This window comes from Symphalangus syndactylus, chromosome 9 (genome assembly GCF_028878055.3).
Source record: "Symphalangus syndactylus isolate Jambi chromosome 9, NHGRI_mSymSyn1-v2.1_pri, whole genome shotgun sequence".
In the NCBI taxonomy this organism is placed as follows: Eukaryota; Metazoa; Chordata; class Mammalia; order Primates; family Hylobatidae; genus Symphalangus; species Symphalangus syndactylus.
The window spans coordinates 69,659,571-69,683,603 of NC_072431.2; the positions used below are offsets into that span (position 1 = coordinate 69,659,571).

General features: G+C 42.1%; 1 protein-coding gene across 11 annotated transcripts in view; it reads right to left on the reverse strand.

Annotated features, from left to right (window-relative positions):
* Positions 1 to 1,745: 1,745 nt before the first annotated feature.
* The window catches only part of LOC129489808 (S-adenosyl-L-methionine-dependent tRNA 4-demethylwyosine synthase TYW1), a 279,548-nt gene continuing 257,260 nt past the window's right edge, over positions 1,746 to 24,033 (reverse strand). For 7 of the 11 annotated variants that reach the window (XM_055292946.2, XM_055292947.2, XM_055292950.2 and 4 more), the window contains one exon: positions 1,746 to 2,954. In XM_055292946.2, coding sequence (XP_055148921.1) covers positions 2,733 to 2,954 — 222 coding nt within the window. In that variant the 3' untranslated portion in view covers positions 1,746 to 2,732. The other 4 variants (XM_063646354.1, XM_063646355.1, XM_063646360.1 and 1 more) reach the window with 3 other exon arrangements.

Consider the following 24,033-nt stretch of genomic DNA (forward strand, 5'->3'; position numbering starts at 1 on the left):
CCAGGCTGGAGTGCAGTGGTGCAATCTCAGTTCACTGCAACCTCTGCCTCTCAGGTTCAAGCCGTTCTCCTGCCTCAGCCTCCTGAGTAGCTGGGATTACAGGCGCACATCACCAAGTCTGGCTAATTTTGGTAACTTTAGTAGAGACGGGATTTCACCATGTTGGTCAGGCTGGTCTCGAACTCCTGACCTCAGGTAATCCACCTGCCTCAGCCTCCCAAAGTGCTGAGATTACAAGCGTGAACCACAGTGCCCGCCTTGGGACTGAGCTCTTAACTCAGGCAGTGTTTGTTAATTCATTACCATCACAATTGAACTGAACAGTAGGATGCCTGGCTGGTGTCAGAGAATTGATTGGTGTAGCAAAAAGCCCCCAAAATTTGGTGTCAGAAGTGAATGACTGAGTGGTGTAAGTACAGAGAGAAAAACGATTGGTCTTTCCTGTATTCACTGATCCATGTAACAATACAGAGAAGTATTTTGATTCTACCATTTAGAAATAAGTATGGTGGGGGTGGGTGCAGTGGCTCCCAGCTATAATCCCACCACTATGGGAGGCCGAGGCAGGCGGATCACAAGGTCAGGAGTTTGAGACCAGCCTGGCCAATATGGTGAAACCCCGTCTCTACTAAAAATGCAAAAATTAGCCAGGCGTGGTGGCGGGTGCCTGTAGTCCCAGCTACTCGGGAGGCTGAGGCAGGAGAATCGCTTGAACCTAGGAGGTGGAGGTTGCAGTGAGCCGCGATCACGCCACTGCACTCCAGCCTGGGTGACAGAGAGAGACTCCATCTTTAAAAAAAAAAAAAAAAAAAAAAAAAGAAAAATAAGTATGTGGCCAGGCGTGGTGGCTCACGCCTGTAATCCTAGCCACTATGGGAGGTTGAGGCGGGAGGATCTCTCAAGTTCAGGAGTTCAAGACCAGCCTGGGCAACATAGTGAGACCCTGTGTCTACAAAAAAACATCAAAAAAATTTAGCTGAGCTTGTGTATGCCTGCAGTCCCAGCTATGCAGGAGGCTGAGGCGGGAGGACTGCTTGGGCCCAGGAGATTGAGGCTGCAGTGAGCCGTGACTGTGCTACTGCACTCTGGCTTCAGCAACAGAGCGAGACCCTGTTGCCAAAAAAAAAAAGGTGTCCAGTTTTCAACTGGGTAGGTAGATTATACATCTATGAATTTTAATTTGGCATAGAATAGAGGATAGAGTTACAAAAGGTGGGTCTAACAGAGTTTAGAACTGCAGGACTGGCCGGGCATGGTGGCTCACGCCTGTAATCCTAGCACTTTGGGAAGTTGAGGCAGGAGGATCACCTGAGGTCAGGAGTTCGAGACCAGCCTGGCCAACATGGTGAAATCCCATCTCTACTAAAAATGCAAAAATTAGCCAGGCGTGGTGGTGCATGCCTGTAATCCCAGCTATTTGGGAGGCTGAGGCAAGAGAATCACTTGAACCCGGGTGGCAGAAGTGACAGTGAGCCAAGATTACACCACTGCACTCCAGCCTGGGTAACAGTGAGACTCTGTCTCAAAATAAATAAATAAATAAAAATAAAAAATAACTAAAAGAGTATAATTGGATTGGTTTTTGCACAAAGGATAAATGCTCGTGGGGATGGTGACCCCATTCTCCATGATGTGATTATTACGCATTGCATGCTTGTATGAAAACATCCCATGTACCCCATATATACACCTAATATGTACCCACAATAATTAGAATAAAAATTTAAAAAAACTCATGCTGCAAGTCTTTACAAAAGATTATTTTATTAATTCAATTTTTGCATAAAAGACTGTTAAAAGAACTTGCTAACTTGAAAACAATTTTGAGTATTTATGATCTTTCCAACTTGAAAACACCTGAACCTTAAAGAACAGATTGTGTAAAGCAGCGAGGGCCACAGGAGTGAAAGAAGATGGAGACCCGCCGTCTGGTCGTGATATGAGAGGCCCGGACAGTGACCTCCTGAACAAAAAGAAATTATCCTCTTTAGTCCAAAGTGTGTTTGTGAGACTGATGACTCCATGCCCTCACATGGCGACTCCTCTTACAGCAGACAGCTTCGTTCCGCTCCAGCCCAGGTACTGAGGTCTGTGGTAATGTACATGGGAATGGGATGAGATCTAGTACAGTTTTAGATCCGATGCAATTTTGGGAAGGGTTGGTAATAAACCAAAACTCAATCTATGCAGTATTTAAAAAATAATTGAGAGTTGTGACAACTTCGATTCTTTTCAGGAGGTGCTGTCTTAAGATAGAAGAAAGGGATCAAGCTCTTATTTTAGAAGGCGCAGACATGGTTAGCTCAGGGTAGTGCAATTCAATGCTAAGTGGCTGCTCCATGAAATCCAAGGGCCCGGTAAGGGGAAGAGGCCCAGGGATTTCTTCCCTGTCTGACACTCTCGGGACTAGCATTCTGGCAGGTCTTACAAGTTATAATACAAAACTATCAGTTAAATTCTAATCACGACTGTGTAGTTCCTCCTCAAAATAATTTTCCTCTTAGAAGTAAAATCAGGAAAGGGGCTGAGTTCTGAAAAGAAATATCGGGGCTGTGGCACAGGCCCTCCGAGTGTGGACGCTGTCCCCCGTGTCCCCATGTTTACTGCCTTATCGTCTCCTTCGTATGAAAGTATAATTTTTGTAATTCGTCCTTGGAGAATCACAGTGGTGTTCAAGAACCTTTTGAGGCCATCCAAGTTTTTGTCCTTCAGTACCTTGAAATCAGATAATCTCAACATCCAGAAATAGCCTTTGATTTGTTCTTTCTCTGATGTCTTGTGTCCTTGGGATCAAAGCCTCTTTCACTGGCACCAAATAATGCCCAGTGAGGAGTTCTGGCCATATAATCCTTTGCGCTGAACGTTTCTGATCCACCATTATCTTCATATTCCTGGATGAGTTCCTGGAAGCGGTTATAATCGATCCACGTCCACCATTCACCACCAATTTTAAACTGGAAAGAAAAAAACGTGTCAAGTCAGAAGTAAAAACATCCCTAGAAAAAAAAAAAATGAATGTTTTTAAAAATCATGAACAAGTCTGATCTTTTCTCCCTATCACGTCAAAAAAACAAAAACAAAAACAAACACAAAAAACCTCTTCCATGTTCCAGACATGACTTCCTATCACAGGAGAGCTTCCTTTCCCTTGGGCCTGCAGTTTTGCAGTGAAGTTTATCTCAAGCAGTCCCGCTGACCAGGGTTAAATGTTTCCGTGTTACCATGTGACTAATTCAAACTCATTCTAATTCCTGCTGTTGCCACTTTTGATCGGTTACAAATTTTCAAGGCTGTGTTAACAGCACCTCATGGAATCCTTTTTAGACTCAACTTGGCTTGAGTTATTAGTGAAGGTTTCATCAATAACTTCTAATTGAAACATGCTAACTAAATGACTCAAACTTGCTTTTCTGGCCTAACATGGATACAATATCTCATTAGTGGAAAGCCTGAAGAATTTCAATTCAGTAAGAGGGGATAATCCAATTTGTACTCTCTTAAGAAAATTGCTTCTCAAAAGTCACAGTGGAATAACGACCTGGAATGAAGAAAACAGAAAGAAAGTTGAAGAGGCTCAGAAGGAAATATTAGTTGAACTGTGAAGGCTTTTAATTCAAAGCATTTGTTTGGCATTCATTTGTGTAAATTAACTAATATGCTGATACCTGACTCATAAATAGACAAGTACTTGTCATGCCACTGTCTTTTTTTTTTTTGAGACGGAGTCTCACTCTGTAGCCCAGGCTGGAGTGTAGTGGCCTGATCTCGGCTCGCTGCAAGCTCTGCCTCCTGCGTTCATGCCATTCTCCTGCCTCAGCCTCCCGAGTAGCTAGGACTACTGGCTCCCACCAGCACACCTGGCTAATTTTTTGTATTTTTAGTAGAGACGAGGTTTCACCGTGTTAGCCAGGATGGTCTTGATCTCCTAACCTCGTGTTCCACCGGCCTCGGCCTCCCAAAGTGCTGGGATTAGAGGCGTGAGACACCACGCCCAGCCCATGCCACTGTCTTTTAAAAAACTTCGACTAATGGCCGGGCACGGTGGCTCATGCCTGTCATCCCAGCACTTTCAAAGGCCAAGGCCGGTGGATCACCTGAGGTCAGGAGTTCAAGATTAGCCTGGCCAACATGGTAAAACCCCATCTCTACTAAAAATACAAAAATTAGCTGGGCGTGGTGGTGTGTGCATGTAATCCCAGCTACTTGGGAGGCTAAGGCAGGAGAATCGCTTGAACCTGGGAGGTGGAGGTTGCAGTGAGCCAAGACCGTGCCACTGCACTCTAGCCTCAGTGACAAGAGTGAAACTCCGTCTCAAAAATAAAAATAAGAAAACTCCGACTAACTAAATAACTGAGGAACAATTTCCTGTTCTAGCCACAAAAAAAAAAAAAAAGAAAATACATAGGTTCCTGAATTTAGAATATTAAAATATGTTGAATTTAAATGACATCTGATTTTTTACCCACTAGCTAAGAGCTTTCTAGGGGGAAAATGCTGAATACGTGGAAAAGTTTAATTACTCTATGAATTAGAAGAAGTTTTCTTGTAATAAGACCATTCTTGGAAATGGTGCCTCAAGGGCCCTGTGAACTCTACAACCCAAGATGTAAAATTTATATCTCATCATCATTTTCTCTCCCAAGACAGACTGTCCCTGAAGTGTTGTCTACTATTGTGGAAGCAATCACTGTCATTCCCAGGCACTGAGCCTCAAAATTGCAGAGTCAAAGGTGACCTTTTCCCTGGCCCCTCACACCTCCATCGATTCTCCCTGGGCAGCACTTCTGCCGCCAGTGGCGTGACTTGGTCACGCAGGCCCTTCCTCTGGGCCGCAGCCACTGTCTTCCAGCCGATTGACCTTCTGATTCCAGCTGTGGCTTCTCTCAACTTCCCACAGACAGCCTGAGACTGTGCCGACAGCAGAATTGATTCCTACGATCCTGAATGTAAAGTCTGAGTATCAAATCTGCATCTCTTGGTGAGCTGTGGTCCTCTCACATGACACCCAAGCTATTCCCTCTAACTCACATGTCCTTCATCCTTTGCTCTGGGAAGTCTTCCTAAATCCTGTTAGTTCGGTTGCAGTGAGAGAGTTCCCGTGTTAGACAGTTTCTGTCAGTTTTCTGGCCACAGGACCTCACTGTCCTGAACTTCCGTAGACACTATAATGGCCCCTGCAGTTTCCTCCTGCATTCCACCCCACCAAGCCTGATGGCTCTGTGAATATATGAACTTAACAACATATGCCGTCACCCAGGACATGTGAGGGCCCAGCCTTTCTTCCTCACCCTTTTTTTTTTTTTTTTGAGACAGAGTCTCGCTCTGTCGCCCAGGCTGGAGTGCAGTGGCGCAATCTCAGCTCACTGCAAGCTCCGCCTCCCGGGTTCTTGCCATTCTCCTGCCTCAGCCTCCTGAGTAGCTGGAACTACAGGCGCCCACCACCACACCCGGCTACTTTTTTTTTGTATTTTTAGTAGAGACGGGCTTTCACCATGTTAGCCAGGATGGTCTCGATCTCCTGACCTCGTGATCCGCCCGTCTCGGCCTCCCAAAGTGCTGGGATTACAGGCATGAGCCACCGCACCCGGCCCTTCCTCACTCTTAACAAAGCTAGAAGACGATACAAAGAATCAAAATTCCACCCATTCTACTGACATCTTGAGACATGATGGGATTTTGCTGCTACTGGCTCCATAGACTAGAAGGGACTGCTTCACTGTGTATTCATGACAGAGGCATGACACTCACCCTTGACCGAGCCTGGGGTGACTGACATGACATTAACATGTAATTCAACATGTATGGCAGTCAAATGAGGCCAAAAATGATGATCCATCCATCAACATGGGCCAACCAGGCCAACTATGGACTTGGCCCAGTTACATACATTTAGAAAATAATTATAATACAACATAGCATGTATAGTGAGTGAGGTTATGTACAAGGCACTTGGGGAGTACAGGGACAGGTGTGATAAATCACACAAGCTTGGCCCCATAGAGGAGTCTTTTTGGGGATCCCAGTGTTGCTTGCTGAAAGACAGAGATGACCATACTCTCTTCTTCCCTATTTGTGTCCCTTTGGTGTTTTGATTTCTAGGTCTGAAGTCTGACCCCTCTGGTTCATAATCCTGACGCTCCTTCACCCTCAAACTCTAACATGATCATTTGCCATGGGTGTTCTAAGAGAGAGAAAAGGATTAGTTTGAGCGATACAATGGATTTAATTTTTTTTTTTTTTACCATACCTACAGTCAAAAATATACTTTATATCTCAATCTAGTACACGCAAATAAACACACACAAGCTGGGAATACAACTTTCACAAAACGGCAGGCAATGCATTTCATAAGAGAACTGCTGGCTCCAACTCACAAAACCAACTTCCTCACTTCTAATGCAGTTTGAAAACTTCTGCACTAGAAGATCTGGTTTCCTTTGACTCTAAAACTCTACTCTGGTTTAAAAATTTCAGTTGCACAGGTAGGACAACTGTAAGCTAAAATCTGACAACTGACTGCTCTGATTCCCAAAGTCTAAAAAAACTAGCTGAAGACCAAGTAAATGCAGGACAAAGTGGGAGTATTAGCTCAGGCTGCCGTAACAAAATGCCATAGTATGGGGGACTGAAACAACAGAAAATTCTTTTCTCACAGTTCTGGAGGCTGGAATTCCAAGGTTCTGGCTCAGTTTCTGGTGAGGGCTCTCTTCCTGTCTTGCAGGCAGCTGCCTTCTTGCTCTGTCCCACATGGCCTTTTCTTGGTACATGTACATGGAAAGTGAGTGAGCAAGTGAGTTGGGCCCTCTCATGTCTCTTCTTCTTTTTTTTTTTTTTTTTTTTTTTTTTTTTTTTTTTTTTTTTTTTTTTTTTAAGAGATAGGTTCTCACTCTGTCACCCAGGCTGGAGTGCAGTGTTGCAATTATTGCACACTGCAGCCTCAATCTTGTGGGCTCAAGCCATCCTCCCACCTCAGCCTCCTGCGTAGCTGAGACTACAGGTACATGTCACCATGCCCAACTAATTTTTAAATTTTCTGTAGAGAAAGGGTCTAGCTATTTTGCCCAGGCTGCTCTTGAACTCCTGGCCTCAAGTGATCCTCCCACCTTGATCTCCCAAAATGCTAGGATCATAGGCATGAGCCACCGCTCCCAGCCCTGATGTCTCTTCTTATAAAGACACTGATCCTATCAGATCAGGGCTTACCCTTATAACCTCTTTTAATCCCAGTTGCTTCCTTTGAAACCCCATCTCCAAATATAGCCACACTGGGAGTTAGGACCTCAACCTATGAATTTGGGAGGGGAGGAGGGCCACAAACATTCAGTCCTTAAGAGTAAGTTATTCTGAAATGAACAGAGCCACTAGACCCAAAAGACAAAACTGAACCACATGTGCCGCCTCTCAGGGCAATCTGAGACGAATCATACTGAATAATCACAGCTCAGAAAAAATCAAAGTGTTCTATGTAAAAAGCAGAAGCTGAAAGAGGAAAATTTGGTATGACTGACACACAAACAGCACTGAAAGACAGCTGCATAAAGAGAGGCATGAAACCCCAAATCGTAAAATCTGAGGTTAAGTATCCTGAGACACAAGGTCACCCTGCTAAAAGAATCCCTCGAATCCAACAGTAAGGGAAGAACGGAATCTATGCAGAATTACAAATAAACTCAAAAGGTCATAGATGATCTTAAAAACACACAAGCGCAATAAGGTACAGCCTGACTTAATAAAGCCAGGCTGCTAAGGGTCTGTGGCCTTGCTGGCTAGATGAGGCAATGCAGGCTCCCACTCTCTGCAAGAATCAAACTGCTGTACAAAGGGCCTTGTTCTCCTTATGTTCTCATCTTTCACACAGGGAGAATTTCACTAAACAATAATAATGGCATAGGTTCTGTTAGTGTAAATGTTTAAAAAGATTATATTAAAGATGGTAGATTAAACGCATGCATTTACTATTACTTCCTCTTGAAACCCCACTAAAATGACAGTAAGAACATTTTAAAAAGATATATAACATAAAAATAAAGCTATCAGGAGAGGAGAAAACAGTATTGGACTTTTAGCAGCTGAAAAGATGATGGGTGAGCAAACTGGTTTAGCAGACCCAAGAGAGCTGAATCCTAAGCTAGCAAATAGAGAAATCCAAGATTCAGCCCAAATTATCCTCAAAGGCTCAGAAACTGGCTGCACCAGTTCCCCCCTACAGGAAGCACGGATTGAGGAGGTACCAAACCCACTCCCCACCAAAAACCCAAAGGCAGGTTTATATTCTGTTTAAGACATGATTAGAATCTCAAGTTCCTGAGCCCCCTGCATATATTCACAGCTGAGCACCTGCCCACTCCATGCCTTGACAGATGCTTGGAGGTTTCTTCTCAGAAGACAATTCAGAAAGGATCTATGGTCTGTGGGACAGCAGGTATAGCTGAGAGCAGGGCTGCCATAATAAAACTATTTCCTTTCCTGTTTCTGGACCACCAGGGACCACTGCAAGCTGCAGAAAATGAGAAGACCCTACCGACCAGCCCAAGAAGACAGATGACAAGATACTGAGGTTGGGATTCCCTGAGGAAATGATCCGGCAGATCACTCCAAGATAGAGTCAAGCCCATACCATTAGGGTGCTCTTTATTTTTTATTATTATTTTTATTTATTTATTTTTGAGACGGAGTCATGCTCTGTTACCCAGGCTGGAGTGCAGTGACGCAATCTCGGCTTCACTGCAACCTCCACCTCTCAGGTTCAAGCGATTCTCCTGCCTCAGCCTCCTGAGTAGCTGGGATTACAGGTGTGCACCACCATGCCCAGCTAATTTTTGTATTTTTTGAAGAGATGGGGTTGCACCATGTTGGCCAGGCTGGTCTTTAGTCTCCCACTCTCAAATACAAGCATATAACCAATGACCATCAGCCACCTCAGAAAAACTTCTAACATGATAGAGGGATAAAAATAAACAAAAAGAGGCCGGGAGCAGTGGCCGGGCACGGACACTCTGTCACCCAGGCTGGAGTGCAATGGCATGATCTCAGCTCACTGCAACCTCTACATCCCGGGTACAAGAGATTCTCCTGCCTCAGCCTCCAGGGTAGCTGGGACTACAGGCACACGCCACCACACCCGGCTAATTTTTTGTATTTTTAGTAGAGATGGGGTTTCATCATGTTAGCCAGGCTGGTCTTGAACTCCTGACCTCAGGTGATTGGCCCGCCTTGGCCTTCCAAAGTGCTGGGATAACAGGCGTGAGCCACTGCACCTGGCAAAAAAGATTTTTTTTTTAAATATTAAAGAACTAGTCCATAAGACCCAATTTAAAACTTTTTTTTTTTAGTAGTTCTAGACAGAAAGGAGAAAAAAAAAATAGAAGAGAGGACATATTCATTGAAATAATTCTGGAAATGTTAAGAAGTGAAGGACACGAGTTTCCACATTAAAGGTGTCTACAATGGATAAAACCAGACACACCGTCTGAGGCACATTACAGTGAAATTTCAAAACAATGGAGACAAAGAGAAAATCTAATGAGAAAAACATGGTCATACACAGAGGATTAAGAATCTGAATGCCTTTTGAGTTCTCAATTACTGCAAGGAAAGCTGAAAGACAGTAGGTCCAACCTCAAAGGGGGAATAGTTTCCAGCCAAGAATTCTATATCCAAATCAAATGCGTAGGGAGAATGAAAACACGTTTAGACATTAAAGGTCTCAAAAAGTTGTACTTTTTACATGACAGTTTCTTAGGAATCTCCTAAAAGTTGCGTTTCCTGTGAATGAAGGAGCAACTTTAGGAAACACGGGATCCCAGAGACATTTCACTCAAGACAGAGCTGGTGATCCCAGGATAACAGCTGTGAACTAGGTGGTAGAGTGAACTGTCCAAGGTAGGTGGGTAAGTAAGTGTCCTGCAGAGACTTCTTCAAAAAGATGAACGTGATAGCAAATCCAATGCATCTGAAAGTCTGAGAGGCAATATATTTGAGATGGCAGGGAGTTTGAGAGTTGTTAGCAAAAGAACACAGAAATCTAGATGAAGAAAATAATAAAAGTTAACCAAAGGTGGCACTGCAAACAAATAGCAATTGCAGGAGATGGCATGGCTTGGCCGTGAACAGTGTTCACATGGTTATAATAATGCAAAAAAAATCATCTAAATAAAAATCTGGTATGTGTATGTTACGAGGGTGGGGGAATGGGAAAGGATGTTCCTGGAGAAGGTAGAAGCAAGCTCGAGCCTCATCTTCCATGGTACACAGTAAAGAGATAATAAGCAGCCAGGCATGGTGGCTCACGGCTGTAATCCCAGCACTTTGGGAGGCTGACATGGGTGGATCATTTGAGGTCATGAGTTCAAGACCAGCCTGGCCAACAAGGTGAAACCCTGCCTCTACTAAAAATACAAAAACCAGCAGCCTCCTGTAGTCCCAGCTACTTGGGAGGCTGAAGCAGGAGAATTGGTTGAACCTGGGAGGTAGAGGTTGCAGTGAGCCGAGATCGCGCCACTGCACTCCAGCCTGGGGGACAGAGCGAGACTCTGCCTCAAAAAAAAAAAAAAAAGATAATAAGCAAAATGGCGGGTTGGGTGTGCAGGGGCGAGCAGCAATATAAGTATGCTATTTAGAGAAACGGAAATAAATACCAAATGAATCACCTAGAAAATCTGAAAGTGGTTGTTGCTTGAAGGGGGAAATGGAGGTGTGTTTTTGTTTGAGGAGGGTACAAAGAACTGCTGTTTTTTGTTTTTGTTTTGTTTTTTAATAAACTTGGACTTTTTAACTGTCCACGTAGAATTTTGACAAAACTAAAAATAAGGTTTAAAATAGTGGTGACTGTATCCATCCAAGAAAGGAAAAAGCACATCAACAACCTCAGCCAAAAAATGTAGGGCAGAGGAAAGGAGAGGACTGGCAGGCAAACAGTAGTGACAAATCCTTGTGAAGTGTCCTACTGGGTACTAGGTGCTATGTTTGGTTCTCTATCTTGTGTAATCTACATAATAAACATGTTGTAGTCACATTCCTATCTTTAGAACGAGAGCAAAAGTCCAAAAAAAGCTAAGTGATAGATGTGCTTAGGCCATATCCTCAGGAAGTAGAAGGGCCAAGATTCAAATTGGAGGGTGTTAAAGAGACCATGGCCATTACATGATCCCATGCTACTGGTAGCTTTCAAACTGGAAAATGACAGAACTAATAGTCATGTCTTTCAAATATTTCTCAAGGAAACTGCAAAGAGAGGCTTTTTGTTTTGTTTTGTTTTGTTTTGTTTTGTTTTTAGAGACAGGGTCTTCCTCTGTCGCCCAGACTGGAGTGCAGTGGTGCAATCAGAGCTCACTGCAGCCTCAACTTCTTCGGCTCAAGGATCCTCCCTCCTCAGTCTCTGGAAGAGCTGGGACTACAGTGCATGCCACCATATACAGCTAATGTTTTAATGTTTTGTAGAGAGACAGTCTTGCTATGCCGCCCAGGATGGTCTTGAATTCCAGGGCTCAAGCAATTCTCCCATTTCAGCCTCTTAAAATGCTGGGAATACAGGTGTGAGCCACCTCACTTGGCCAGAGCATTGTTTTTTTTCTGTTTTATTTTGTTTTACCCCTGGACTTATTTGTGTGCAACATCCCTAAGTTAACTCCCTTTAACTTATCTAAAACTTACAGAAAACGGTGTATATTCCAATTTTTTTTTTTTTTTTGAGATGGAGTCTCACTCTCAGGCTAGAGTGCACTGGCACAATCTCAGCTCACTGAAACCTCTGCCTCCCAGGTTCAAGAGATTCTCCTGTCTCAGCCTCCCGAGTAGCTGGGATTACAGGCATGCCCCACCATGCCCAGGTAATTTTTGCATTTTTAGTAGAGATGGGGTTTCACCACATTGGCCTGGCTGGTCTCGAACTCCTGACCTCAAGTGATCCGCCTGCCTCGGCCTCCCAAAGTGCTAGGATTATAGGCATGAGCCACTGCACCCAGCCTATTATTCCAAATTCTTAAGGTACGTCAACTTCTCTCGGCATTCAGTCTAAACAATGAGTGCACTGAAAAGCCTACTGTCTTGTTAATTATTTCTCTACTCAAGTACAGCACAAGAGGCCTTAGGCAAACAAGAGAAGCCGAAAGCTTTTTATGAAGACCTCTAAAGTCAGTGTGCTCTGCCTTTGATTTGTTTGATTTTATTTACAAGCTCCCATCCCTTCTCAGAAAATAATAACCAAACAAATAAAACTGCCACAGTGAAGTATATTCTCCTCCCATTACATGAACTAGTTCCTAACAGTTACAGGCAAGAGGTTGCCGATGAAGAACTGACTTCCCATCAGTTTCCCTTGTAACTTCTCCATAGACTCATCTATACGGGAGATCCAGTCACCTCAAACTCAAAATGTCACAAAGAAAAAATCTGTATCATTCGGCTGGCCCCCAGCCACTGTCTCAAACCAGGTTCTGCTGAAAGTTGTTTTGGCTTTTGTTATAAATACTGCAGAGTCACTGAAAAAGTTCTAATCGTACAAAGGTCTCATAGTTCTACACATTCAAGAGCTGAAATAAGAAGAAAATCTTATATATGAGCTGAAAAGAGAATACCCCACAAGCTATTTATTAGCATCAACATTGGAGGTGGTTTGTATGACTATTCCTCCACGTAACACTATACCATTCTTTATTTAAAAAGCAAATGGTCAGAATCTTTAGGAAAAAGCCTTTATTAAGAAACTGCTTGAGGCCGGGCGCGGTGGCTCAAGCCTGTAATCCCAGCACTTTGGGAGGCCGAGGTGGGCGGATCACGAGGTCAGGAGATCGAGACCATCCTGGCTAACACGGTGAAACCCCGTCTCTACTAAAAATACAAAAAATTAGCCGGGCGTGTTGGCGGGCGCCTGTAGTCCCAGCTACTCGGGAGGCTGAGTCAGGAGAATGGCGTGAACCCGGGAGGCGGCGCTTGCAGTGAGCCGAGATCGTGCCACTGCACTCCAGCTTGGGGGACAGAGCAAGACTCCGTCTCAAAAAAAAAAAAAAAAAAAAAAAAAGAAACTGCTTGATATGGTTGGCTGTGTCTCCACCCAAATCTCATCTTGAATTATAGTTCCCACAATTCCCATGTGTTGTGGGAGGGGCCAGGTGGGAGGTAATTGAATCATGGGGGTGGGCCTTTCCTGTGCTATTCTCGAGATAGTGAATAAATCTCATGACATCTGATGGTTTTATGAAGGGGAGTTTCCCTGAACAAGTTCTCTTCTCTTGTCTGCCTCCATATGAGACATGCCTTTCACCTTCCGCCATGATTGTGATGCCACCCCAGCCATGTGAACTGAGTCCATTAAACCTCTTTTTTCTTATAAATTACCCAATCTCGGGTATGTCTTTATCAGCACCATGAAAAAAGACTAATACACTGCTATAGGCAAGGCACAATTCTAGATGCTTTTTATACTTCACTTCATTTAGCCGTCACAATCACCCCAGAAAACAGAGCTACTCCCATATTGCAGTTAAGAATGAGAAATGCTGAAACGAGGATTGGAAAACACATTCACCAGTGCAAAGTTCAGGGGCCCCCAAGACCACCTCCAGATTTAACAGTTCACTAGAAGGACCCACAGAACTCTCTGAAAGCTGTTATATTCATGTATGTTTTATTATAGCATAAGGACACACATTAACGCTAACCGAGGGAACAGGCACATGAGACCGAGTCTAGGAGAATTCCATGCTTGGAGCTTCCAGTTGTCCTATCGCAGAGGGGTTATAGACAGAGCTAACTTCTCCCAGCAGGGATGTGTGATGATATGCACAGAGTGCTGCCAACCTTGGAAATGCACCTGAGTCTTGGTATCCAAAGATTTTACTGCAGCTCAGTCACCTAGACACAGTTGACTGCTACATGTCTGACCTTAATTTCCAGCCCCTCCAGAGGCTGAGCCAATAACTGCATGGCCCAAAGCCCCAACCATATGAAATCATTTGGTTGGCAGAGAATATCTGGTGTGGGGTCCGGGCTTGGTGGGTCACGCCTGTAATCCCAGCACTTTGGGCAGCTGAGGTTGGAGGATCACCTGAGGTCAGGAGTGTGAGACCAGCCTGGCCAACATGGTGAAACCCTGCCTCTACTAAAAATACAAAAATTAGCCAGGCGTGGTGGTGCATGCCTGTAATCCCAGCTATGTAGGAGGCTGAGGCAGGAGAATCACTTGAACCTGGGAGGGGGAGGTTGCTGTGAGCAGAGATCATGCCACTGCATTCCAGCATGGGCGACAGAGTGAGATGCCCATCTCAAAAAAAAAAAATAATAATAATAATAGAATATCTGGTGTGACCTAAGGCCTACAAATAAACAAAGGTACTCTTATCAGGCAGGACAGTCCAAGGGCTTAGAGGTCACCTCCTAGAAGCTGAGGGCAAAGATCAGCCCTTTGGGTAAAATACATCTATCTGCATAATCAGCATTTCAAAGGCCATATATAATAGACAAAACGGAATAAAACAAAAATAAAAAAGAACACTAATGCAAAACGAATCATTCATAGTATTTTCATTTCTACACTCAAGGGCTTTTATGCGATCTTAGTGTCAATTATTATTTTCTAAATGGGTCTTCCAAACATACAATCATATTTACAAGCCAAACAGCAGGGGAAGTACTGATGAAAGGAAAGAAGAGAGGCTACCAGACCTTCTCACAACTCAAAATTAATGTCAACTGCATGGGAGTAGAGGAAGTCCAGGGGTCGTCTGAGGGAGAAGTGATTTTGGAATACTGAGGGGTGATTTTTAGACTACAAAAAAAGAGTGTTACTGAAACCACCCAGTGAGTTCACCTTGCCCACTGCCTAGACAGAGCCAATTAATCAAGACAGGGGAATTGCAATGGAGAAAGAGTAATTCACACAGAGCCAGCTGTGTGGGAGACCGGAGTTTTATGATTACTCAAATCGGTGTCCCTGAGCATTCAGGGAGCAGAGTTTTTAAGGACAACTTGGTGGGTAGGGGGAAGCCAGTGAGCCAGGAGTGCTGATTGGTCAGAGATGACATCATTGGGAACTGAAGATGTCTTCTTGAGCTGAGTCAGTCCCTGGGTGGTGGCCACAAGATCAGATGAGCCAGTTTATCGAGCTGGGTGGTGCCAGCTGATCCATCAAGTGCAAGGTCTGCAAAATTTCTCAAGCACTGATCTTAGGGGCAGTTTACGGAGGGTCAGAATCTTGTAGCCTCCAGCTGCATGACTCCTAAACACTAATTTCTAATCATGTGGCTAATTTCTTAGTCCTACAAAGGACATCGGGTCCCTAGCAAGAAGGAGGTTTGTTTTAGGAAAGGGCTATTATCATCTTTGTTTTAAATTATAAACTATAAACTAAATTCCTCCCAAAGTGAGTTCAGTCTACACCCAAGAATGAAGAAGGACAGCTTGGAGGTTAGAAGCAAGATGGAGTCGGTTAGGTGAGATCTCTTTCATTGTCTCAGTCATAATTTTGCAATGGTGGTTTCATTACAGTGGTATCTTTTGAACTTCCCAGATTTACCAAAATTTGTTCTTGCCGGTTGTAGCTACAACTAGGTAGTTTCTTCTTTGGGTAAGAAGAGGCAGAGATCACAAGGGCAGACTTGTGATTGCCTGCAATAGTGGAATGCTGAGAGCTGTTGCCATCTTCTGAGTTTACTGGTAATAAGTAGGATTCACATGGTAACAGTTGCCCGTGGAACCGTTTTCACAGACAAAACTATAACCATAAGATTACATTCTTGACATATCCAAGTGCAATTCTAAAAGTTTATCTGGAAAGTCATTTTCTGAAGTTTCAATCTTAATATCCAATTTTGTTGGAGTGGAGCTAAATCCTCTGTGCAATGTTACCAAGCCAATTTCCTCTGATATTTCTCTAAAAGCAACTGCTGCTGGGAGCAATCAGGCCTCTGATGAGGGTGAGTTCCACATGTACCACAGTCACTAGGTTTTGCTAAGAGAACACTGTGCAAAACCTAAATGGAGATACACAAGTCCCTTCTTATTCCAAGATGGGAGGGTGTGGGGGAGGTGATAGTTCTTCTTCCCCTCCCTTTACAGACTACAAGTTTTATTATCTCCAAGAAGGAGGTCCCTGTGATCAGTGCCTAATTATCTACAGGGTCTTAATTATGGCCAGACTCTCAGAGCTAATGGTCATGGAGATCAAGGAGACTGCTGTTGGCTGTGCTGGGACAGGGACTCTGTCTCCTGTTTCCAAAGGACATTTCACCTGCCCTACCCTGTCTGTACAATGTACTTGTTCAAAAGTGGAAACACTTGGGATTGAATTCTAGTTGTGTCCTATTTGCCCTTGGACAAGACTTGTACTTTTTTTTTTTTTTTTTTTTTTTTGAGACGGAGTCTTGCTCTGTCATCCAGGCTGGAGTACAGTGGTGCAATCTCGGCTCATTGCAACCTCTGCCTCCCGGGTTCAAGTGATTTTCCTGCCTCAGCCTCCCAAGTAGCTAGGATTACAGGCAAGTGCCACCATGCCCACCTAATTTTTATATTTTCAGTAAAGATGGGGTTTTGCCATGTTGGCCAGGCTGGTCTTGAACCCCTGACCTCAGGTGATCCACCCGCCTCAGCCTCCCAAAGTGCTGGGATTACAGGCATGAGCCACTGCATCCGGCTAGATTTGTACTCTTTTAAGCCTCAGTTTCCTCCTTTGGAATATGAGAAAAAATAGTATCTATGATCCAACAGACTTTTGTAAGGATTAAATGAGTTATGGCATGTGTGGTGCTTACCATGCTAATCTTAATAAATGTTACTGGTTGCTGAATTTATCAGCAGACTCCAAAACTAAGGAATGACACCAGACATTTTCTTCATGGTGATGAAAGACACTAGAAGATAATGAAATAATTATGTTGGAAGGCAATAGAGGAATATCTTCAAAGTGCTAATAGGAACTACCTCGATTTAGAGTTTCTACTCTGATGATCTATTATTCAAGAAAGTGAAATAAAGATGTTTTGGGGAGAAAAAAGAAGACTAAGTTTACCACTGAGTTCAGTAAGAAGGAAACCGTGCCAGCAGGAACAGCTGGGAGTGCCAGAAACAAAGGTGAACTGAGAAAGTGGTCTGTACGAGGACACATCTAAACAAGTATCGGCTGGGCATGGTGGCTCACGCCTGTAAACCCAGCATGTTGGGAGGCCAAGGCAGGTGGATCACTTGAGGTCAGGAGTTCAAGACCGGCCTGATCAACATGGTGAAACCCCATCTCTACTAAAAATACAAAATTAGCCAGGTGTGGTGGTGTACACTGTAATCTCAGCTACTCGGGAGGCTGAGGCAGGAGAATCACTTGAACTTGGGAGGCGGAGGTTGCAGTGAACTGAGATCATGCCATTGCACTCCAGCCTGGGCAACCAGAGCAAAACTCTGTCTCAAAAATAAATAAACAAACAAGTATCAACTTGTTTAAAAGGAAACTTGTAGGAAAAAGCACAGGAAAGTCCTTGTGTTGTGCTGAAGGAGAACAGCAAAGTTAATTTACTTCAGAATTCAACTAAGTACAAATTTTAAAAATATCCAGGTAGAGGATTCTGGGAAGATGCTGGAGTAGAAAGCACTAGGAATACTTTACCCCACCCAGACAAAAATTACACTGGCAGAATTTGTCTGATGTAACTATTTTGGAACTCTGGAGTCTATTGAAGGCTTGTAACATTCAGGGGAAGGCTTGACAGTAAATTGCAGTTATTTTCAGTCAATCTCCGCTCTTAGTTCCAAAGCTGCTACCAGTCCCCGACGACTCAGCCCCATGGCAGGAAGCTGTGTACATGTTATGGGAGCAGCTTGCATGCAGCTTCTAAGAGCCAGGATAGGCAATAAAGAACACTGTCTTCAAAATATTAAGGATCTGTGTTCTTGTCATGGAAGGGCGGAATAGAGGCAGCCAGTCAGGGTGCCAAGCCCCTCCCCATCTAGCTTAAGTGACACCCTGGGGACTTCAAGGGCCAGTGCTTCCCCCATCCCTACTCTTTCACTTTTCTCTTTCCCCACTTTGGGAGATATACATTAAAGACTAAGACATTAAAAAATAAACATATTTATAGGGAAATTATAGTTACCATGGATGCCCAGGGAAAGGTACAGTCTTCAAAGAGAACTGAAAAGACTTTAAGTTCACACCTCGGGCTGATCCTTGGCACAGAGACAGCCTTCAATAATAAAACAAAACAAAACAAAACTCCAGAAAACACTGAGAGGCAAAGAATCTGATTCCCATGGTGGCCACATGATAAGATAAAAATGTCCAGTTTTCAACAATAAAATCACAAGGCACACAAAGAAACAGTGAAGTATGGCCCATCCAAAAGAAAACTATAAATCCAACAGAAACTGACCCTGAGAAAGGGCAGATGGCAGATCCACTAGACACAGACTTTAAAACAGCAATCTTAAAGATGCTCTAAAAACTACAGGAATATGTGGGAAAAGTCAAGAAAAGGATATATGAACAAAATAGAAATATCAATAGGCATAGAAAAACTAAAAAGAAACCAAAAAGACATTCTGGAACTAAAAAGTATAATAACTGAAATGAAAAATTCATTAGAAGAATTCAAAGGCATATTTCTACAGGCAGAAGGATTAGTGAACTTGAAAACAGGACAATGGAAATGATCACATCTGAATAACAGAAAAAAAAAAAAGAAGAAAAGTGAACAGAGATTAAGGGACCATGAACACCATCAAGTGAACTGACATTTGCAGGTGGCAATCTCAGAAGGAGACAGACAGAAGACAACAGAGAGAATGCTTGAAGAAATAATGGTCAAAATTTTCTCTAAATTTAATGAGAGACATAAATGTAAACATTGAAGAAGTTCAAGGAACTCCAAGGATAATGAACTAAAAAAGACACACACCAAGACACATTATAATCAAACTGTCAAAAGTCAAAGACAGAGAATCTTGAAAGCAGCAGGAGAGCAGTGACTTGTCACACACAGAGGGGATACTTAATAAGGTCACAGAAGATTTCTAATCAGACATTTTGGAGCTAAGAAGGCTAATATGTTTAAAGTGCTAAAAGAAAAAAAAATGTCAACCAGGAATCCTATACTGGCAAAACATGAGGAAGGAAATAAGACATTTCCAAATGAACAAAAGCTGAGGGAGTTCATCACTCTACTAGATCTGCCCTGTAAGAAATGTTAAATGGAGTCCTGCAGGTTGAAATGAAAGGACACTAGACAGTAATTTGAAGCTGCACGAAGAAGTAAAGATCACAGTAAAGGTAACTATATGGGCAAATATAAAATTGATTGTTATAGCTTTGCTCTGTAACTCTATGTTTTTTTTTCTTTTATTTTATTTTTATTTTTTTGAAATGGAGTCTCGCTCTGTTGCCCAGACTGGAGTGTAGTGGTACGATCTCAGCTCACTGCAACTTCCACCTCCCAGGTTCAAGCAATTCGTGCCTCAGCCTCCTGAGTAGCTGGGATTACAGGCGCCCACCACAATGCCTGGACAATTTTTGTATTTTTAGTAGAGACTAGAGATGGGGTTTTGCCATTTAGCAAGGCTGGTCTTGAACTCCTGACCTCAGATGATCCGCCTACCTCGGCCTCCCAAAGTGCTAGGATTATAGGCGTGAGCCACCACACCCAGCCTCTATGTTTTGTTCTCTATGTTAACACACTAACATGTTTAAAAAAAAAAAAAAAAAGACAAGTATTAGTTTATGTTTTGGGGCACACAATGTATTAAAAAGGTGTTATTTTGTGACATCAACAACTGAAATGGGTGGGGACAGAGCCGTAAAGGAACATAGTTTTTGTATGCTGTTGAAGTTAAGCTGGTATAAATTAAAATTAGAGTGTTAAAACTTTAGAATGTTAAATGCAATGTCCATTGTAAGCACAAGGAGAATAGCTACAGCATCTACACAAAAGGAAATGAAAAGGTAATTTAAATGTTTCACTGCAAAGAATCATCAACTCAACACAAAAGAAGACAGTATTCAGAAAATGAGACAAAAAAGCTGTAAGCATATGAGAAATAACAAAATGACATAAGTAAATCCCTCCATATCAGTCATTACTTTCGATGCATATTAATTAAACCCTCCCATCCAAAGACAGAGATTGGTAGAATAAACAAAAAGATATGATCCCATTCTATGCTATCTACAATAGATTTGCTTTGGACCAAAGATACAAGTGGATTGAAAGGGAAAGGATGGAAGAAGGTATTCCATGCAAAGAGTAACCCAAAGACAGCAGGAGTGGCTCTACTAATATCAAAGAAAATAAGACTTTGAATCAAAAAGGTTATGAAACAAAGAAAAATATTACATATTAATAAAAGGTTCAACAGAGCAAGAACATATAACTATTATAAACATTTAGGCACCTCATAATAGATAATCAACATATACAAAGCAGATATTGATATAATTGAAAGAAGAAATGACAATTCTACAACAATACTCAGAGACTTCAATACCTCATTCTCATTCATAGATACAACAACCAGAGAAAGATAAGCAAGAAAATAAAGCACTTGGCCTGGTGCAGTGGCTCACACCTGTAATCCCAGCACCTTGGGAGGCCAAGGCAGGTGGATCACCTGAGGTCCTGAGTTCGAGACCAGCCTGACCAACATGACCAGCCCAACCAACCCCGTCTCTACTAGAAATACAAAATTAGCTGGGCATGGTGGCACATGCTTGTAATCCCAGCTACTCGGGAGGCTGAGGCAGGAGAATCGCTTGAACCTGTGAGGTGGAGGTTGCGGCGCGCCGAGATCGCGCCATTGCACTCCAGCCTGGGCAACAAGAGTGAAACTCCATAAAAAAGAAAAGAAAAGGAAGGGAAGAGAAGAAGAGAAGAGAAGAGAAGAGCCCTTGAAGAGCGCAATAAGCCAACTTGATTTAACAGGCACACAGAACACTGTACCTAACAACAGAATACACATCCTTCCCGAGTACACATGGGACATTTTCCAGAAAAAGGCCGTAAGTTAGGCTACCAATTAGGCCTAGATTCAAAAACATAGATGTCATACAAAGCATATCCTCCAAGAACAATGGGATGAAGTTAAAAATCAACAAATTAATGAAACTAAAAAATTCACGAGTTTGTAGAGATTAAGCAACACACCCCTAAATATTACCAATGGATCACAGAAGAAATCACAAGGAAAATTAGAAAATGCTTACAGACTAATGAAAATGAAACCACCACATGTCAAAACGTATGGAACACAGGGAAAGCAATGCTAAGGTAAAAACTTACAGCTATAAACACTGATTTTTAAAAAAGAAGACCTCAAATCAACAACCTAACTTCAAAACTTCAGGAACTAAAAACAGGACAAACGGAACCAAAAGCTAGCAGAAGGAAATAATAAAGATTAGAGCAGAGATCAACAAAATAGAGAATAAGAAAAAAAAAAAAAAAAAAAAACCCACAAAACCCAAAGCTGGTTCTTTTAAAAGATCAACAAAATTGACAAATAACCTTTAGCTGGATGAATTTTTAAAAAGAGAGAAATAAAGACTCGAATTACCAAAATCAGAAATGATTTTGCTACCAATTCTACATTAAAAAAAAAAACAAACTGTAAGAGTGTACTATAAACAATGGTATGCCAACAAATGGATAATCTAGATGAAATAGACAAATTCCTAGAAACATGAAATCTACCAAGACTAAGTCACAAAGAAATAGAAAATCTGATTAGACTCATAACTATTATGGCGATTAAATCAGTAATTTAAGATCTCCCTACAAAGAACAGCCCTGGACCTGATGGCTTCACTTGTGAATTCTACAAAACATTTAAAAGAGAACTAACACCAATCTTTCTCAAGCTTTTCCAAAACACTGAAGAGGAGGGAATACTTCCCACTCAATCAATGAGGTCAGCATTATCCTGATACCAAAGCCAGACAAAGATCGTACTGGAAGAAAACTGCATATGGGTATCACTTTTGAATACTGACACAAAAATCCTCAAAACACCAGCAAGCCAAATTCAGCAGCATATTAAAAGAATTCTATGCCCTCGACAAGTGGGATTTACCCCTGGAATGCAAGGATGGATCCATGTAATATACCACATTATCATTTCAATTGACGCAGGAAAGGCATCTGACAAAACTCAACACCCTTTAGCGTTTTTCATGATAAAAACACTCAACAAAGAAGGAATAGCTGGAAACTATCTTAACATAATAAAAGCCACATATGAAAAAACCTACAGTGAATATCACACTCAATAGTAAAACACTGAAAGCTTTTCCTCTAAAATAGAACAAGGCAAGGATGACCATCTTCACTACTTTTGTTCAAAATAATAATGGAAGTTCTCACCAGAGCAATTGGGTAAGAAGAAGAAATACAAGGTATCCAAATTGGAGAGAAGAAAGTAAAATAATTTTTGTTTTTAAATGATATGAAGTTATATGTAGAAAATTATAAAGATTCAACCAAAAAACTGTTTAAACTAATAAAGGAATTCAGCAAAGTGGCAAGATACAAAGTTAACATGCAAAAATCAGCTGCATTTCCACATACTAATAATGAACAATCTGAAAAGAAAAAACAAAAACAAAAACAGGTTCATATACAATAGCCACCATAGTGAGTGGTGGCTCATGCCTGTAATCCCAACACTTTGGAAGGCCGAGGTGGGCAGATTACTTGAGCTCAGGAGTTTGAGGCAAGTCTGGTCAACATGGTAAAACCCTGTCTCTACAAAAAATACAAAAATTAGCCAGGTGTGATGGCATGCACTTGTAGTCCCAGCTACTCCGGAGGCTGAGGCGGGAGGATTTCTTGAGTCTCAGAAGTGGAAGTAGCACCAAGCTGAGACCATGCCACTGCACTAGAGCCTGAGCAACAGGGTGAGACTCCATCTCAAAAAATAAATAAACAAATATAAATAAAACAAAATTAAAAATACAATAGCATCAAAAATAATAAAATACTTCAAATTAAATTTAACCAAAGAGATGAAAGATTTGTACAATGAAAAGTATAAAACATTGCTGAAAGTAAAGAACACATAAATAAATAGAAATACATCCCATGTTCATGGATTGAAAGATTTAATATTAAGATGTCAACGCTGGCCGGGCACAGTGGCTCATGCCTGTAATCCCAGCATTTTGGGAGGCCAAGGTGGGGAGATCACCTAAGGTCAGGAGTTCGAGACCAGCCTGGCCAACATGGTGAAATCCCATCTCTACTAAAAATACAAAAATTAGACAGGCATGGTGGCGGGTACCTGTAATCCCAGCTACTTGGGAGGCTAAGGCAGGAGAATCACTTGAACCCAGGAAGCAGAGGTTGCAGTGAGCCAAGATCACGTCATTGCACTCCAACCTGGGCAACAAGAGCGAAAAACTGTCTCAAAAAAAAAAAAAAAAGACATCAACACTACCCAAAGTTATCTACATATTCAGTACAATATCTATCAAAATAACAAAAACATTTTTTGTAGAAATAGAAATCTATCCTAAAATTCATATGGATTCTCATGGGACCCTTAATAGCCAAGACAATCTTAAGAAAGAACACAAAACTGGAGGACTCACACTCCCTGATTTCAAAACTTACAACAAAGCTATAATAATCAAAACAGTATGATACTGGCATAAAGACAGACATGTAGAACAATGGAATAGAGAGCCCAGAAACAAACCCTAACAAATATAGTCAAATTATCTTTGACAAGGGTGCTAAGACCACTCAATGGGGAAAGGACAGCATCCTTAACAAATGGTGCTGGAAAAACACTATATGCAAAGCAATGAAGCTGGACCCTTATCTAACACCACATGCAAAAATTAACTCAAAATGGATCAAAGACCTAAACATAAGACTTAAAACTATAAGACTCTTAGAAGGAAACATATGGCAAAAGCTTCATGATATTGAATATAGCAATGATTTCTTGGGTATGGAGAATAGGCAAGAGAACAAAGAATAGACAAATTGAACCTTATGAAAAAATTTAAGTCATGCATCAAAAGGCAGTATCAACAGAGTAAAAAGGCAACATAGAAAATGG